This window comes from Talpa europaea, assembly GCF_964194135.1.
Source record: "Talpa europaea genome assembly, chromosome: 9".
Lineage (NCBI taxonomy): Eukaryota > Metazoa > Chordata > Mammalia > Eulipotyphla > Talpidae > Talpa > Talpa europaea.
In genome coordinates this window covers 15,923,234-15,942,611 of record NC_140076.1, presented here as the reverse complement: position 1 = coordinate 15,942,611, position 19,378 = coordinate 15,923,234, and the positions used below count along the sequence as shown (strand labels likewise).

Here is a 19,378-nt window from a genome sequence, read left to right as displayed (position 1 = left end):
TGGCCAAGCGCATCCCACACCCTGGAGGCTGCAGTAACCTCAGGCTCTGAGCAGGCTACAGGTCACCTGACTCCGCTCAGTGTGGTTAGAGGAAAGCTTGCTTCTGAGCCTGTTTTCTGTGAAATGGGGACAAAAACAGTATTTCTCTTCGTGGCATGGCAGGGGGTGCTCAGTGAGTGCCCCGTAACCAGCACAATCAGGAGCCTTTGGGATGAGGAAGGTCTCCTCGGAAGAGAGGGTGACTTTATGGACCCCACCCTCTAGCGGGCTACCCCGCCCCTCCACGCTCCTGGTGGCATGTTTGTCGCAAAGCCACATACATTAGGTCTAGCCTACAAGGCACGGCCGTTCCATCTGATCTCCAGCTGCAGCCCCTTCGAAACTTCCCCAACTGCAGCTTCTGTTTGCTCCTGTGCCACCTGAGCTATCGCTCAAATGCGTGCAGCTGTGACGAGGGTGGGTGACCAGGCTTAACCCCAGGACAAGTGCCTGAGCCTAGCCCCGCCCTGCCCCATCTGCTCCTGATGAAGGGCAGAAGGCACCTCCTAACCCACTTTGCTCCATGAGGCTTCAGTCTGGGGACTGGAATCTAATTAGAATCTCTGCAGTCATCAGGAGCATCTTTATTTGTGGCTATAAAACGGGGACAGTGTATCACCTCCCAAGCCTGCGAGCGCACCTCCGACAAACACTCCCCAGTGGCAGTGGTCATGGCAACGGAGTCAGACAGCACCCAAATGACAAAAGTTACATTTAATTTACAGTGTAATAAAGGTTACAGGTAAAAAGCTACACATAAAGCTTGAAAAGGCCTATTACACAAATGTACAAATCTCTGTACAAATCTCATGTCGATGTTTCCTACCTTGGTCTCCTGTGCTGTTAGCCAGGTCTACCTGGAGTTCTAGATCACGAGAGCTCTGTCGAGGGGGAAGAGCCTCCACGCCAACAACTAAAGAGGTCCTCTTAGAGACGGCGGTCACTTGCAAAGTAAACTCGTTTCCCTTTTAAATGAAATTCTCTAACTGGCCATATCCTTTAAAAATGCCTTCACAGCACACTTGAGAAGAAAAGTAACATTTTGGAGTAGAGGATAAGTAGTCTGGAATCAGATGAGGAACTTAGGCAAGTAGAGGACTCAGATCTGACAAGAACAGGCAAGATTCAAACAATACTTAAGTTTAAAAGCATCAACCTGTGTCTATGGCACTGGTCACAGACAGAGGAAAATCAAAATGTTCCCAGTCCAACAGAAAGGACAGGAGAGTGTCTAACCACTGGACCTCCAAACCACTGACCCAGGAAAACATTTCTGAGTTTAAACCTTAGTTTAACTGAAGAATTCTAAGCCAACCTGAGATCTGTGGCAACCCTTTTGCTACCTGGAACTTGCAGGGACAGTAAATATAAATTAGGCAGGAGATGTGATGCCTCCAAAGCTCTGGTTTCAACCTTGAAAGCCTGGAATCTTTCCTTAGGGCGTGTGATTTTAAATAAAAGTTATCCTAGAAACAGAAAGAGGGAGAAGAGAAAGAAGAGGTAATGGAAAGCCCGGGGAAGAGCCAGGGCAGTCTCTTGAAAGGAAAACGTGAAACACTTCTCCACGCTGAAAGTGTCCTGAAGACAGGTCTTCACAGGATATTTCAACCCACCCCCGGTTTTAATAGTACATGGTTAGGACCCCAGGAGACGTCTGAAAGACGATACTGCACACATGGAAAGTTTTTCTCCCTAGTTCATTAACTCCCCCATTACCCTTCACCCCAATCCCACCCCATCCCACCCTTCTCCATGACCAAAAATATCAAATCAGTAAGGATGGCGTGGGCTTCTTGCCCGGCCAAGCTTCTTTTGCATATTTCTTCTTTTTGGGTTCGTTGACAGCTTCGGGGTTGTAGACTGCGGGGTTTGGTGCAGGGTTCATGTTCACTGCTGATGGCACGACGGGAGTCAAGTCCACGTCCGGGGCAAGGTTGGGGTATGGCATGGGTAAGCCACCAATCAGTGCTGTCCCGTGGATGCCATGAGGCTGGGAGCCGGCTTCACTGTGCGTGGGGGGCAGGCCCCCGTAGAGTCCTCCACTGAATGCAAAGTTCTGCATGCGCCGGGCCCCCGTTTCCTCCAGGCCCAGGGAGCCAGGGCCCTCCACCCGCTTCTTCTGTGGATCACACGAACAGAGAGAAGAGGTGAGCACAAGAGAAGTGTTAGTCTTTCTTAGTCCAGTCCTAGACAGATTGGGGAAGGACCCTAAACTTCTAGCTTGTTTTGTTTCCTGGACAACCCACAGCTCTGCTGACGTCGCGGGGCTGACGAGACCGCAGAGTGGTCCTCTGACACGCTGGCTCCCACACATGGCGCCAGACAAGCTGTCCCTCCCTCGTCACACCAAGAAAAGTGAGACAGCAGGCGAGCTCTTCAGAAAGTGAAACTTCCTTGGTTTAAGTGACTATTATTTATCCTAAGGTCACACACCCTCTCTTTGAAGGTAAAATCCCTCTTAGGAAACGGAAGTGACAGGAAGTGGCAGATGGGCGAGGGCGTTTAAATCTTCCTTTGGGGGATAAACACCTTCATACGGGTGTCCAATTTGTAAACAAATGTGTAGCAACTAACCAGTTGACTGGCCGCCTGCGGTTCTGAGTGGAAGGAACTGACTGCAAAGGGATAGGAAGGAATTTTCTGGGGGGTGGGGTTGGGGAAATGGACATTTTCTACATCTTGATTACGGTAGTGCTTACCTGCATGGACACATCTGTCAAAATGTGTGCATTTTATGTGAATTATAGCAAAATGCAATTGATATGAAAGTATAAATATCTGCTGGTTTTATACTTTAATGACAATAGACTATTTCAAAAGGAGGAAAAGAAAGAGCTGAAGGGGAAATATGACCTGACTACTATGGAACTGCACAGAAAAATGTCACCTTGCATTTTTTCACACTGGACTAGAGCTCACAGAAGACCCCCTCACCCGCCTGTGCCTCAGATTAAACAAAGACTAACCAGGAATCTGAAACACCATGGTCTATTCTAAAGAGGTTTTTAAAATAAAAATCTCTATAGCCTCTCTGTCTAGCATCTTCCAATCACTTTTTGAACTGTTCTTCTGACAGGGGTCTCACTACTTTGAGGGGCAGCTGTTCCCTGTGTCAGGTTATTCATCTACGTGTTGGACAATCAGAACATCTGTGTAATTTCCACCCCCTAGCTCTGCCACAAACTTGATCTTTAATCTAATTCAGATCTGGGCTGGCTTTCCTATTTGTGCTATTTCCATTCATAACAAAAAGGTATAGCAAAAGTCAGAGGTTGCAGAAATGCAACAATGGCTTTTACTCTGAATTAAAAGGGAAAGGCTGAAGGTCAGTGGGCTTCGCTGCATCCTACTGGGAGGTAAATTTACAGACTCACGTCACATCATAATTTACATGTATCAAAGTGGATGGTCACCTGCAGCCTTCTTATGGGACTCTAGGGAATTCTAGACGTAGACAGGTGAAAGTATTTTGAGAGACTCCAAAATGAAGAGTAAAGAGTGTGTTTTAAAATTAAGCACTTAACTACACATAAAAAAGGGTCTTAAACCCGGCTGTATGGTATTTCAGACATTGTTACAGTTTACTTCCTACCTTGACCGGGACCACTGCTGTCTGTACCATGTTCCGGAAGCGACCAACTGAGGGGTCCACATCCTCTGCAAAAAGAGATGAGGAAAGGGTTAGGCTGGGACTCTGCTAGGAGGCGTTGGGGTCCAGGGAACACTGCGAACAAAGCAATCACAGCAGCTCCTAAGAAAACAGTGAAATACAGCTGACACTTCACGTGGCCAGGCACTGTGTCCAATCCTCACAGTAACTGTGCATGAGGAACTACCCTGTGCTCTGCTGGAGAGTGCAGGAGGCAGGATTTGAGTCCAGTAGCCAGAAATAGGCTGTGGTGTGTGCCATATAACTTCTCTTTTGAGAGGGGAAAAAATAGAGCAGACATGATCAAATCCCACAAGGCCACACACCCACGTACCTTGCTAATGCCTACTTATTAGCAAATCACAGAATTAAAACTCAGTCCTGGCACTACTAACTTAACTTGGGCTTTTTACCTGCACAACTAAATATGATGAAGACTTTCCACTAAACAACCTGAAGTCCTCTGTCCCTTTGCACAGCGTACACACCTCATATTGTACCCCACAGACCTTCTAGCTTCACTGGCAATGCGGGGGGAGAACATTAAGACCAAGTAAGGGATGGGCCTCCCCTGGTGGCGCAGTGGTTGAGCGCTGGGCAGCCTCTGCAGCGCCGGTTCGATCCCCGGCCGCCGCAAGGGTCCCACATGGTGCACAGACCTCTCCTGCTGCACCCGCTGCTCCCCTCAGCAGTGTATTTCGTCAGTCTGCCTGTTCTTTTCCCGCTCTGGCTCTGGCGAATTCTCTTACCCTCCCGCGCTTCTGACTGTACCCAGTGCTTATATAAATAAATAAATAAATCTTAAAAAAAAAAAGAAAAAAAGACCAAGTAAAGGACATGCATAGAGCCAATGAACCTCTCAGGTCTCATTCATTGGACATGGAAACAAAGACAAAGACCCTGCTCACAGACTCACAGCTGTAAAGCCAGAGAGGCTACAACACAGTGGAAGTGGTTCCACAGAGGTGGGGAAGAGCGCTTGCAAAGTAGAGATGACGGAACTGCATCACCCAAGATGCAGCAGGCCTAATGTGGGGCAAGAGGCAGGCCAAACTTATTACGAGAAAAATAACTCTAAGCCCCTTTTATCTTACGGTGGCAGGAAAGAACCTATTTCTCTACTAGATGCTGTACATCTTATTTTAAATTCATGGAAGGCACTTGCTATTTAAAGCAACACTGTCATTTGTTTTCCTGTGGAAAACAAATAATAAACCCCTAATTTGTCTTTTTTCCACATTTTATTTAAATTTTATTTTTTATATTCCCCATACAATTACAACCCCCTTATTTTGACCCAAGCCCTCCTTTCCCCACCCCCCAATCCCCATAGAGTGTCTGTGAATAAACCCCTAATTTGTTTTAAGACTGGCTTTTCACAAATTAGGAAGCCTTTAAAGAATATACCCTACTATTACATTCATAACCAATCTTAGCTCAATGAATGAACAAATGACTTCTATAGGGAAGAGGAGGCAAAGATAACAAGGTTCATTAGGAGAGAGATCAAGTCTCTAAAAAAAGAAACCTCTTTTCTCTCATCCCCACAGGAGCTCTATTCTAATCATTTCTTCAGTGAGGCAAGTGAAACGAAATACAAGAGCGACTAGAGCCCAGTAGCTGGAATGCACCTTGCACAGGCAACAGGCCTGTGCTGGCTGAGGTGCTCAGGCCACTCTCCCTTCTCATTCTCTCTGGCCTTTCTACTCCTAGAGAAGACACACCCATTCCAGGGTTATCTGCTGACAAGGCCCCTACGAACTGTTTCTAGGACAGGAAAGACTTAATGGGTAAAAAGCAGCAGATGATGGTGACAAGGGTTTATGTTCATCATGAGCTCACTGAGTGCTGAACACTGACCTGACATGTACATATATATGTACATTATCTACTCTCCCCACCAATCCTGGGAGGTCAGTGGTCTGTTAAGTCGCTTGGCTGGTCACATAGCTACTAAGAGAGGTGGATTTCAAACCTAGGCTCTCTTATTTCAGAACTGGTATGTTGTGTTTTTTTTAATATTTAAATTTTTTTTTTTTTGCATAGAAGAACTGGATGTAGGCCAGAGGTGCAGGGTTGAGAGGATTCACCAGAGACAGAGTGGGAGCAGAACAGGCGGACTGACTGAAATACACTGCTAAGGGGATTTTGCTGTGCCATGTGGGTTAGTTAGCTTTTGATAGTACTGAGACTTTAACCCCTGTGCCACCCAGGAGGCCCCAGAACTGGTGTGTTTTTTTTTTAAAAAAAGATTTATTTATGCATACAAGAGCTGGGGCACAGGCCAGAGATGTGGGGGGTGAGAGGACTCACCAGAGACAGAGTGGGGAACAGAACAGGCAGACTGACAGAAATACACTGCTGAGGGGAGCAGCGGGCAAGATAAGAGAGGTCTGCTTCGCCATGTGGGTTGCTCCCTGGTGGGCCAGTGGTCGAACTCGTACTGCAGAGGCTTCAGATTGCTTCATAGTGCGATGCTTACCCCCTTGCACCACCAGGGAGGCCCCAAACTGGTGTTCTTAACTGCTATGCAATACTATATGAATATACTTCCTTAATAAAGCTCAGGGCAATAATTTCTAAGGAGAAAAACAGAACAGATCAGATCAGACCTTAAGTTGTAAAAGAGACTTAAAATACTGTGAAGTCCATGGTTCCCAAATTGCTATTCATCAGGACAAACAAGAGCTTGTTTAAATCTATAAATTTCTGGGTCTAACCCCTAAAAATTACATTCAATCAGTTCTGGGGTCCAGAAATAAGCATCCCGTATTGGGAAAGCTGCTTAGGCATTCATTGCCTAAAGAGTAATCCCGTACACTTTACACACCACCAGAAAGTAAACTTGCAGTCACTGGAACAAATGCTCCACTCTCACGGCAATCCTCTGAATTCTTCTTCTGAACATAAACCAGAATTCACTATTGCTTTCTAAGATGAGTCAAATACTTGCTGCTGACTGGCTCTGGTTTTGTCCTCTCCTTCCTCCTTAAGCCATGCAAACATCTGGCCAGTGGCAGACCAACTGCTCTCCAGATTCCCCAATATTACCAGCATTCAGGGGACCATTTTCCATAGTTGTGAGTCTCCTCATCTTCAGGACTACATTACACATTGATGGTTAAGACCACACTTGCATTTGGTAACACTCTTGGGTGAATTCTGCTCAGAACACAGGCCAGTGGGAGTTCTCTAGTAATGCAATCTTAAAATGCACTTGGCTAGTTTCCAACCCCCCCTGATGACTCAGGCTACATTTTCAATTAAGTAAAATCCCTAGATCTTTTTTGTTTCTTTTCATGAGCGGTTGCTGGAATATATCTCCATTTGAGTAATCGGTATTTGGAATCTAAATGCAGGATGTCAAAGTTATTTTCATTCATTCCATTTCGATTAGAGATACAAAAAAGCAACCTGTTAGTCTGACATCTTTATTTCTAAACAAGGTTTTCTGAATCCCAATTCTGTCTTCATTGTATAAACTGTATCTCCTAGCTCCACGTCATCCACCTACCTGAAAACCTGGGCAACAACATGAGCCCAATAAATGAATGCTGAATGATGGAGCAAATTGGTAAACTTAGTGGTCTTCCTATAAACTGATGCTTGTATCTTCTGACATCTTCAGACAGAAACCATAAGTTACTTCCTTACAGAAAGGAAAGTCTTAATATGCTAATTAATAGTAGCAGTGAGGGCCTCCCTGGTGGCACAAGGAGTTAAGACATAACCTATGAAGCTATCTGCAGGCACTGCAGCACGAGTTCAATCCCCAGACAAGAAGCTACCCACATGGCACAGCAGACCTCTCCTGTCTCGCCTGCTGCTCCCCTCAGCAGTGTATTTCAGTCTGCCTGTTCTGTTTCCCACTCTGTCTCTGGTGAATCCTCTCATCCCCCACACCTCTGGCCTGTACCCCAGTTCTTGTAGGCATAAATAATCTTTTTTAAAAAAATAGTAGCAGTGGGAGGACCCCAATCGTAAGAGTTATCAGTCATACTCAGAACACCATCAAGACAATAATTTCAGGTAAAGACAGCCAACACCTGTACTCCACTTAAACCCCCATTATGCCACATGCCAGATCAGCAGGGAGGAACTGCAGCTGTGTCCTGTAGACTGATTATAGGGGTCCTTCCTTCCCCGCTTTTATCCTTCAACTACATACTGCCTGAGTGGCCAGGGGCCCCCACCAATGAACTGTACAAAAATATCTCTCCTTGGGCCTCCCCTGGTGGCGCAGCGGTTGAGCGCTGGGCTGCGAGGCTGTCCGCAGTCTCTGCAGCACCAGTTCGATCCCTGGCCACCGGCGAGTGTCCCACATGGCGCGCAGACCTCTCCTGCCGTTCCCGCTGCTCCCCTCAGCAGTGTATTTCGTCAGTCTGCCTGTTCTGCTCCCTGCTCTGGCTCTGGTGAATTCTCTCACCCTCCCGTGCTTCTGACTGTACCCTGTGCTTGTATGAATAAATAGACAAATCTTTAAAAGAAAAAAAAAAAAATCTCCCCTTAATATGGCACCTGTTGTCCTAAACCTTATTGAGAAACATCACAACTGACCCAAAGTTGGTACACACTATGCTCTCAGACCACAGCTTCTCCATCAAAGAAACCAGGAAGATACTTCACCTGGGTTGATGATCTCATCATCCTCACTGAAAGTCACCCGTGAGTTCTTCCTCTTTCTCTTTGGTCTCTGAATGTCCAGATTCCCCTCCTCTATGGTGAGGGTGGAAATCCGCTTGTTGTGGGCAGTGTTGAACTCTGTCAGGTTCTACGCCAGGGCACACACAAGAAAGACAGGAGTCAGTACCAAGGGAATTATGAAATTACAACACTAAATAAAGGGCAGGAAGGCATTAGCTTACTTTGACCCACGGCAGACAAGATTTTCTTCGGCATTTGCAAAAGATTTGCTACTGTCCCTAGACTGCTAATGCTAATGAGTCTCATCTGACAGAATGTGAACGTCCACATTAACTAGTGGAGCAGTGACATTCAAAAGAAGGGCCTTGAGCTGAGAACTGGTCATCTATGCAAATATCTTTGAGTGAAGGTTTTTGTCTTTTATTGAAGGAAGGTTATCATGTCTTCGCGCTGAGAATTAAAGAAATATGACTGGGAGAAACTCCAAAAATTGTCTCTAATGAAACAAAGATGAGAAAGGACAACTGCACAGCAAACTCATAAGGACATCACCAGTGCATTTAATATTTGGCATTACTATTTTGTTACTCCCAACCCCATCTCAATGATTAACTTGGCCTCAGCATTGCTATCCGCCTCCTCCCAGTCCTCTGGGTTTATTCCAGTCTGCACTGCAGCTTGAGATATTTCAAAGGTATTGAGAATGAGAACTCAGGCAGGACCTAAATGTTAAACTAAACATAAGCATGAATGCATTCTGGAGAAGAAATGGGCAAGGATGCCAGAAAGGTCTGTGGCTGTGAGGCTACTCCTTGAGAACAAAACAACTTCTAAACTGTAAGATTTCTATTGTTTTTCTTTGTAAGGGATGGGAACTACCTTGGTGAACAGGAATAATAAATGTATGTGGGTGGTTATGGATATTCTTGCTTTGACTGGCTGAACAGACCAAGCACCACCAGAGCAGCGACAGACAGATGAAGGACTGTTATTACATCACAAAGTACTGGGTCAGTCTCTAGACTAGTTTCTAGAAAAGGAAAACACTTTAAAATGAAATTCTGGGCCTCTCTGGTGGCCTATGGGTTAAGTCTCAGTGCTATCACCACTGAGTTCGATCCCCATCCGGGGAACTAAGCCATATGTGGCACAGCAGACCTCTTCTGTTTAGCCCGCTGTTCCCCTCAGCAGCATATTTCAGTAGATCTGCTTGTTGTGCTCCCCACTCTGTCTCTGGTGAATCCTCTCACAACCCCCGGCACCTCTGGCCTACATCCCAGTTCTTCGCAAAAATTAAGAAAAAACAATTATAAAAAATAATTAAAAAATGAAATCTTCTAAAACTCATAGCCGCAGGACAGTCAGGCCCATAAGAACAAAAGTAATCTAGCTCTTTCCAGAAGATTCCGGGGATGTTCAGACAACAGTAACAAACTATGCAAATGAATGAAAGCTTCAGCCTCTCAAGTCAGGACTGTAAAGCTGAACTTTCTGGATGATGGAAATGTTCTCTGTGCTTTTGAAAATGGTAGTCACTAGTCACATGTAACTACTCAAATGTGGCTAGTGGCTACTAGATTGGACAGTGCAGTTATAGAAAAACGTTAACTCTAAGCCTTGGCTTCTAACATCCAGTGACAGTGCACAAGACAACCATAAAGGTCTACTGACAGAGAGGCAGTCTCCTCATCAACTCCGGCCGCACATAACCAAACCTACACATTGCGGCTCTCTGAGGAGCATCACAAATGCCCATCCAACACTGCAGAAGAGGAAAACCTCTACTTACTGCTAAGTCATTGAGATTTTAAGCTACACAGAACCACTAGGGCACAAAAACCAGAGATCCAAAAGACAAAATGGTAACATGGATTTACATCAAGCTCGGTTTCCTCCTCTGGAAGCCCCAGTAAGCCCTTGAGTTCATCATCCTCTCCACCCATCTTCTCATCTCCTTTCACAGCCGATGGCAATGTTTGAGGCTTCTCACGTAGAGTGTACGCTCTTGTGGATGCGCCAAATGAGACCGTGGAGTCGATGGGAATTTGCTGAGGCTTGTGAGGCTCCAACCGAATGTGACCCAAGAAAGTGCCGTGTGCTGAGAATAACCAAATCAGAAATGTGAGGGAAAACAAACAAAACCAACCTGAGTCTCAGAAGGGAGAGCAGCTCCTCCCAGCACATCAGTTTTGCTTTTTAAAGTGAAAATGGCAATGGGCCCACTTTGCATCCCTTTTCATGGGTCACAATAAAAAGGAAAACTCCTTCACTGGGTCTTGAATCTCTTCAGTGGATTTCTTACACATCTTCAGACCTGTTGCACCCCAAGTAACAAATACCATTGCTTGTTCTCTGCTGCAGACAGGCTTGGCTCCATTCTGGGTTCAGCAGGAATGGCTCCAACCCAGAAACAGCCATGGCCCTCCAAGGCAGGAGACAGGCATCGCAGTGGTCTGACCGCTCCAGCCCCAAGTCTAAGGAACACAGGCCTGGTGGCAGTTATGCCGGGGCTTTCCCCAGGACAAGGAGAGAGGTTGGCTGAAACAGGTGCAATATCAATGCCAAGACAAGCCAAAATTCTACTGGAGATTCTGAATATTTTTCCATGTCTGCATTCTGTGTATTATGAAATGGAGAAAAAAATGAGATAAATTTGCAAGTAAGCACTTGTGAAACAGCTCTCCGAAACCAATATATAAATAGATCGGGGTGGTATGTGTATGTGTGTGTATTATGTGTGTGCGTGTGCTGGGGGAGAAGGTGGGGCTAGAACACAACCAACCCAAGAAGCAGGATCCTTGGTCCCAAGCAGTCAAGTCTCAATTGCATTTTTGTGGATTATCTTTGACAAAGCTGAAAACTTAATAGTCAGCATGTGCTTATGGAATTAAAGTTGACTATTAGTAGTAGTCAAAGTAAAAGTAGCTGGGATAAAGGTCCCATTATAAAAAGTTAAATTTTGCTCAAAACAAATATATATATATTTTTAATGTTCTGTACCATTACCCTATTAAGTCACAGCTGCTTAAATTGGAACACAATTTCTTATGGTTCTACAATATGTGAATACCCACAGTCCCTAGTTTCTGGGTGCATTTTTGGCTTTGTTTTCTCTGTACACCTACTGCTGCCTCCAGGACAGTACACCCCAAAGCCCTCGTCTCTCCCTTGTCATCATTTATTTCAGTAGGAGTAATTATAGGGAGAGAGAAGGGCTGATTTAAAAACCATATGTAAACATCCTTGATGAGCAATAAAACAAGTTTTCAAAACTGAGGAACCCAAAGAGCATTTTCACATTGCCCAAAAGGGAATGTGTGAAACCGGATGGGATGTGAGTTACTTACTACTGTTGAGATCTATTAGGAAAACTCTCTTCAGATGCTTGTGGTAGACCAAGGCAGCGTGGACCCGAGAGCAAGACTGGTGGTCAATGGTAAAGTCACACAAATCAGGGTTTCTCCCAAATAAGTAATACTTCTTCTCATCAATAATCAGTTTCTAAATAAATATTAAATTAAATATTACTTAAGTCAGGGTTCAGCAAAAATTCTTCCAGTCAAGTAACTAAAGGATCTTGAGTAGATAAAATTCTTTGCCAAGGTAAAAAAAAATATATATATTTCCCATTATTCTTTTTTTTTTTTTTTAAGATTTATTTATTTATTTATACAAGCACTGGGTACAATCAGAAGTGCAGGAGGGTGAGAGAATTCACCAGAGCCAGAGCGGGGAGCAGAGCAGGCAGAAGGACCGAAGTACACTGCTGAGGGGAGCAGCGGGCACGGCAGGAGAGGTCTGCGCGCCATGTGGGACCCTCCTCCGTTGGCCGGGGAGCAGCCGGGGATCGAACCAGCACTGCAGAAGCTGCGGGCAGCTTCGCAACCCAGCGCTCAACCGCTGCGCCACCGGGGAGGCCCTATTTCCCATTATTCTTTAAGATAAAGAGCTGAGAGTGATTTACTATCATTTTTTTGGGGGGGGGAAATAAATAATACTTAATCTCCCCAAATATAGTGGTCAAATGTCTAGTGTTCGTATGAAAAGAAGTTTTCTTAATTCTATTAGATGAACATAGCCTGCAAGAGTTATCGTTCTCTCCTTTGGAAATTTAAGATTTCACTAAATCTTAATTTTAGGTCAAGCAGGAAACAAGAAGCACAAAGCTTTTATATAAAGTAACAAAATGCTTTTCAGAAAATAAACATTCAAATGAAGATCATCGATTAGTCAGGAAGAGGGTGGAAACACCTAATCTATATTCTAATCATACAGCCACAGCCCCCAAATATTCAGGAACCGGAATTACATTAGACATTGTACAAACCTCTACATTTAACTTTATTGCCCCATTTCATTTTGGCCACAAGAAAAGTATTATTCAGGGTTACCTCTAAATGAGCGTTTGCTATGTCCAAATATGGAACTACCACACAAGGGAAAGATTTTCCAGATGGGGGAAGGGCATGTGGGGATTATTAACATTTATTGAAAGACCTTAATGTAGGTATTTGAAGCATTACCTAATTCTCAAAACAACTCTGTTAAAGAAGTATCACCTCTATTGTTAAAGACAAGAAAATAGATTCTGAGAGAAGTCAGTCACTCATTCAAGGTGGCCCAGCTGGTGAAGTGGCAGATCTAGGATCTAACCTCAGGTGTGAATGACATGCAATGCTAATATGCTAAACAATGTACCACAGGTCTGAAATAATTCTAAGAGAAGAGCTCCAAAATGTCACCAGCCTCTGATGTGGCAATGGAAAAAATAAGACTACATAATGCCCCCCCAAACCCCATATAATAGCAGGAAAGGGGATTTTACAGATCAGTGAACTGTTATTAAAACAATTACACAGGAGAAGGAGCTGATAAAGCATTGCTAATCGTTTATTTTGCCAAATAAAAACACTTAAAAAGCCACCATTTAGCATCATTACAATCGTTTTAACAGTAGGAAGAGCCAGGACCACTCTTTTCAGTTGAATTTTGCTTTATGAAAAACTACACTGCCCTTATTTTTCTCTTACTCCTACATCAGTAAAGCCTTTGTAGGAGATTGGTTTAGACAGGGACTATCACAGATGAAGGACTCTAGATGAATTTGTGTGCATATTTCCTCCAGTTCTGAAAGTCTATAGCCATTTTGAAGAATAACCCTCACTTGGGTTTGTTATGTTTTCCCTTTAAACACAAAGTCTCATTAAGCTGTATTTCACATTCACATTCTACTCCTAATATTCCTGAGAGAAGGGGGCCTCCCTGGTGGCGCAAGGGATTAAGATGCAACCTATGAAGCTGTCCGTGGCCACTGCAGCACAAGTTCGATCCCTGGCCAGGGAGCTACCCACATGGCTCAGCAGACCTCTCCTGATTCGCCTGCTGCTCCCCTCAGCAGTGTATTTCACTACATCTGTCTGTTCTGCTCCCCACTCTGTCTCTGGTGAATCCTCTCACCCCCCTCACCTCTGGCCTATACCCCAGTTCTTGTATGCATAAATAAGTAAATCTTTAAAAAAAAATTCCTGAGAGAAGGCAGCACAAAGCTGTGTAGAGGACAGTTAAGTCAGCACTGTACCAGGCTAGGAATTGAGAGGTTTATATTTCCTTCCTGTTTATGTCACTGAACTCACAGTGGGCTACTATTCTCCCTTATGCTTCAGTGTCCCCCCCTACAAAGCCAGAAATGAACCTCATGCACTGCTAACAGTAACAACTGTTGTGCACTCATGCACCATGCATACTGTGCTACGCATTTATGCTTTGTCATTTCATCCTCACCAGCACTCTGGGAGATGGGGAGGTACTATTCCTATTTTTGTAGATGAGAAAATTGAGCTATTAAGAAATTAATTAACCTATTCAAAATCATATATCTAGGTATTTGTAAGCTGGATTAGAAATTCTGGTCTGACTTCAGAATCTAAGCTTTTTAAAGCACTGCACCATTTCTTTTCTTTTCTTTTTTTAAAGATTTATTTATTTATGCATACAAGAGCTGGGGTACAGGCCAGAGATGCGGGGGGTGTGTGTGCGTGTGTGTGTGTGTGTGTGTGAGAGAGAGAGGATTCACCAGAGATAGGGCGTGGAACAGAACAGGCAGATTGACTGAAATACATTGCTGAGGGAAGCAGTGGGAGAGACAGGAGAGGTGTGCTTTGCCATGTGGGTTGCTCCATGGCGGGCCTGGGATCGAACTCGTGCTGCAGAGGCTGCAGATTGCTTCATAGTGCAATGCTTAACCCCTTGTGCCACCAGGGAGGCCCCGCACCATATGTTTTCTTCATTCTACCTACATCAAAAACTTCGCCTTATGGCAAGAAACATTTAAAAGAGTGAACAAATAGTATGGGTCACATTCTTAATTTTTCTTTAAATAATCATTTACCCAGTTCCTTTCAAGCTTAGTCTTAAGGCTCCATTAGTTCAATTAGTTAAGGTAGGTGGCTTACCTCTGGGGTCACAGGCCAATACTGCTAAGGGGCACCAAGACTTTACAACTGCCTGACAGCTCAATCAGACAACTATCCCCACGTCTGTTTAGACCCAGGTTTTAAGACTTTGGTGAAAAATAAGACACTGGTTTAGAATTGAGATGCTCTGAAATATCAACATCTTTCTCTCTCTAGGTAATACTATGCAGGTTGAATCCCTCTGCCATTTCTCATTCATATTTATGTACACAAAGATTATGTCTTCACAAACCAAAATCTGCTAGCCAAAGTGCTCAGAGATTGGTCTCAAGGAAGACAATACAGTTGATCCCTGAACAACGTGGGGGCTAGAGGCCCCCACACTGCAGTGCAGTAGAAAATCTGTGTCTAGCTTTTGATTCCGCCCAAACTTAACTACTAATGGCCTGCTGTTGACCAGAAGTCTTACTGATATGTCCAATGATACCTATTTTGTTATATACTGTATTCTCACAATAAAGTAAGCTGGAGAAAAAAATATTATTTAGAAAAACCACAAGGGAAGTAACATTTAAGTGCTTTACTATATTTATCAATACCATGATTACCATGTCTACTTAAAGAAAACCTGCACATAAGTGGACCTACACAGTTCAAATCCATGTTATCCAAGAGTCAGCTGTTTCAAAGACCACAAGGTCTTGGGTTCTAATATAACACTGAGCAAATTTCTATGATTCTAAGGTGCAAAGTCATAACAGAGATTTCGGTGTTGAGAGGGAAAATAAGAGAGAAGGCCTTCAAATTAAATATACACATTCACTCATTACTAAAGACATCTCAGCTGCAGAAAGGTTAAAATGCAGGGGAAAAATACTGTGTCTTAGAATTGTTGGACAATGTGCCTCTTCTGTGCAGGTGAATGAAATATGCATCAATCATTAACAATCATTAAGCCCACAATTTCTTGACAAGTTATGGTACCGCTATTCAATTGTGCCTCTGAGTTATAACTCAGTGTGTGTCTTTACACACTGGGCTTAAAAGACTCATGGCTTTTGTTTTAATATTGCACTTCTTAAACCCAGCTATCACAACACATCGCAAGCCTCTGGCACAAGGCTAGGATATAGATAGCTCGGTTAGTATCAAGTGCTGTCTAAATCCTTAAAAATAAGCATATCTCAATTCATTTCAAAAACAATACAGAGATCTCTAAGGATTATAACTTGACAACCATGAGGCAAATCAGCACACCTAAGAGCACTGAAAGACAGAGAACATTATCAGTTAATGGAAACCAGTAATCAGAGGGATGTTGGACAAGTTAAGTGTTTTGAAGATACAAATTATTTCACAAAAGGATATATTATCTTTAAGGTTAGTCTTCTTGTTGAAAAGGAAAGATTTACTAAATTCTAATAACAAAATAGATTTCTGTATGTCGGGCCTCCCTGGTGGCGCAGGCAGCTGAGCACAGCACTATGAAGCTGTCCACAGCCTCTGCAGCGTGGGTTTGATCCTGGCCAGCCGAGAAGATACCCACATGTTGCGGCAGAGCTCTCCTGTCTTGCCCTTTTCTCCCTCAGCAGTGTATTTCAATCAGTCTGCCTGTTCTGTTCCCTGCTCTGTGTCTGGTGGGTCCTCTCACCCTCCCGCACATCTGGCCTGTACCCTGGTTCTTGTATGCATGAATAAATACATCTTTAAAAAAAAAAAGATTTCTATAGGTCTTCAAAGCTTCATGCTATTGCTACTGTTCTTTGGAACAGTCTAAATTATCTCCTTGAATAATATCTATTGTAAGCTTTAAGATTCTTGTATAAGAATCCATGACAAAGAGCAAAATACCTAGGAATCTCTTTAACATCCTGAAAATGACAACATATTTACATAACATCTGTCAGGAGATCGCACAGACAGTTTTCAACCATGGAATGAAATGTGTTTAATATAAATCAGAGAAAAACAACTGCACTCAGTAATGGGGCCTTGAATGTAAATTCTGAGTAAGCAAATATAAAGTTGGTCTTAGACATGGAAACCCACAACTCCATGGTCATCATGGGTTCAATCTCCATTTCCTGATAAATGGTCCCATAAAGATGGAAAAAACCTCATACAACCTAGCTAATCAAAATTTATGTTCTCTTAACTTTCTATGTGATATTCACTCTGAAGAGATTATAAAAGCTGGAATGCTGCTAAATTTTTCTTTATAATGCTTATTTCATGTAAAATTTTTTTTGTGACAGTGTCTTTCAGTTCAGGAACCATATTTGTTTTGTTCACTGTTGTACTATGCCAAACATAGGAAGCACTCAAATGTTTTAAATGAATGAATTTTGGCACTATTTCATTATCTTTTTGAACAAGTATCTTAGTTTGCTATCCTCCTTTGAAGAGTTTGAGCCCGTATCTCATAAAAGAGACTCAAAAGTTAAACTCAATCTACATCATTGTCCTTCAGCCACTGCATATCTTGCACTTTCCATGCAAGTCCATGGCCTCAGGGGGGAAATTCACCAAGTTACAAGGCTTCCGGTTTTATGGGGGCCAATAGGCCCATGATATATTAAAACCCTTCTTTTGGAAGGTGAGAGAAGTCACAAAAAACTGAGTGTCTGTTGGAGATATGAGGTTTAAATGTGTTATGTCACTATGTGCTTTTAATAGAAAAAAAAAAAAAGGATGAACAAAAGTAGCATTGCTGGAAAACAAAGCACAGGAGAGGGGGTGGAAAAGTGAGTCACTGGCAAAACCTCTAGTGTGACGGAAAAAAAGGGGAAGACATACATTTCCATACCTCAATTAGTTTGTCTCCTTTGACTACATCCAGATGTAAACCAGGTGGGGGTTTACCTGCCCTGAAAAATAAGAATGAAAAAAACATTATCAGGATGAGTTCACTGTAAATGCCATTTACAATCACTGTCCCATTCAACACTGCAGCGATCCTACCAGTCTATAATTAGTTCAATTTCAAGCAGAAATGTCATCTACTTCACTGTTATTTCAGCTCCTTTCTACATTGACACTTTCCCAGTGATTCAATTGCTCTAAAACAGATTTTGGTGGATCTGTATTTAGAGTAGCACCGAAGAAACCTGTATTTTTAACACTGGATTATCTACCTTGGAGAGAAAGAGCATAAAGTACAAGTACTATAGCCAGGAGAGTTGGTCACTGGGAGACTGACTCTAAGATTTGCCACTATTACTAATACCATACAGGTAGAACAAATGGGTTGCTGTTTTGGGATTATGGAGATTATTCTCATTGCAGAATAAGCACAGGATATTGTCCTGAGCTCTGAGACCAAATCAAGAGGAGCATAATTAGGGAACTAGGGCAACAAAGAACCATGCCCATGAATCCAGGTGCCAAATAAATACAAGAGAAATGTGTTGCCCTTCAGCAAGTCTTTCTACAATGGCATATAAGGGACCTTTTCTCTATAACCCTATGGCCACACCATTCAAGGAGGATACGCATGTCAAAGTACCAAACAATGGCTGGTACACACCAGACTGAGGAAATGGCAGGTTTTGAAATCAGCACAGCATGGGACACACTTTCACTCTTTCTGTATTTGGGCCTTTGATCTTGTCCAAGTCCCTACATTTGCACACAAAAAGCACCCGCTTCCATTTAATTGCATATGCAACATAGTCACCTCATCCTAGGTCCCAACTCCTAAAGGCAACTGTTGAAAGGACAAAACAACAGATTAAAACCCATTTTGTCTGGGAAACAGGGAAAAGAAAGTTACATCCAAGGCATACTTTCTGAACTCCTACTGTGTGTCTGACTCAGGCCTAGAAGCTGGGAACATGAGGATGCACCAGAAAGCCCTCACCCTTGAGGATCTCAATGTAATGGGAGACAGCAGTGACACACAATACACTGTGATGATGTGCAGCAGAAACGGTCTAACTCGGAGGGTCTCCATGCAAGGCAATGCATATTAATTCACCTTGTACCCTATTCAAAGACTAATTTCTTCCATTATTTTCAGGAACTTGCGAAGGATGAAAGGGGTTCACTCCAGCAATTACTGATGTCCACTTGTGCTCGACTTCGCGCTGGGGGCCGAGAACGCGGAGGTAGGTCAGAGCCGTCCCTCCCCTCAGGGAGCTCCCAGTCTGCGAGAGGCAGAGTAGTACCGCACCCGGGATGCGGGGCTCTGAGGCTGGGTTGGGGGCGGGAAGCTGGCTCGTGCGCGCTCGGGACAGAACAGGGGGGCAGGTACGGTGTTCCACAAGAGCACCAGGCATTCAGTCAGGAGTTGGGGTAAGTTCGGGACAAACGCCGAAGTGCCCGGGCGCCCGCCTGATCGCCCGAGAGGATACCAAAGCGAGGGCCTCCGAATCCCCAACACCGGGCTTTCTCAGTTCCTGGGCCCGAGCTCCAGGCTCCCGGCTCCTCCACACGCCGCCCGGCCCGACGGGCAGTTCTCCCTCAATCACTCCCAGGGTCTCGGAGCCGCTCGGCTCGCCGCGAAAAAAATGAGTCGCCCTTTCAGCCCGGGCCAGCGCGGGCCAGGCCACTCCATCCCCGGTTGCCCCGCCACTCACCAGGTCGGGCAGTCGAACAGCGGGAGGCTGGAGCCGGAGTTTGCGGCTGCCGCCAT

At 44.1% G+C, this 19,378-nt stretch overlaps 1 protein-coding gene across 2 annotated transcripts; it reads right to left on the bottom strand.

The window, feature by feature from the left end:
* Positions 1–1,804: 1,804 nt before the first annotated feature.
* On the bottom strand, positions 1,805–19,378 carry PPP1R8 (protein phosphatase 1 regulatory subunit 8; the record flags this gene model as incomplete). 2 transcript variants are annotated; one of them, XM_084242157.1, is made up of 7 exons in its annotated part: positions 1,805–2,158; positions 3,632–3,696; positions 8,315–8,459; positions 10,210–10,430; positions 11,680–11,833; positions 17,552–17,612; positions 19,323–19,378. In XM_084242157.1, 7 exons carry the CDS (start codon positions 19,376–19,378, stop codon positions 1,805–1,807), a joined length of 1,056 nt encoding a protein of 351 aa, XP_084098283.1. The 2 variants fall into 2 exon arrangements, with proteins under 2 accessions (XP_084098283.1, XP_084098284.1); XM_084242158.1 differs by having other exon boundaries at positions 1,805–2,155.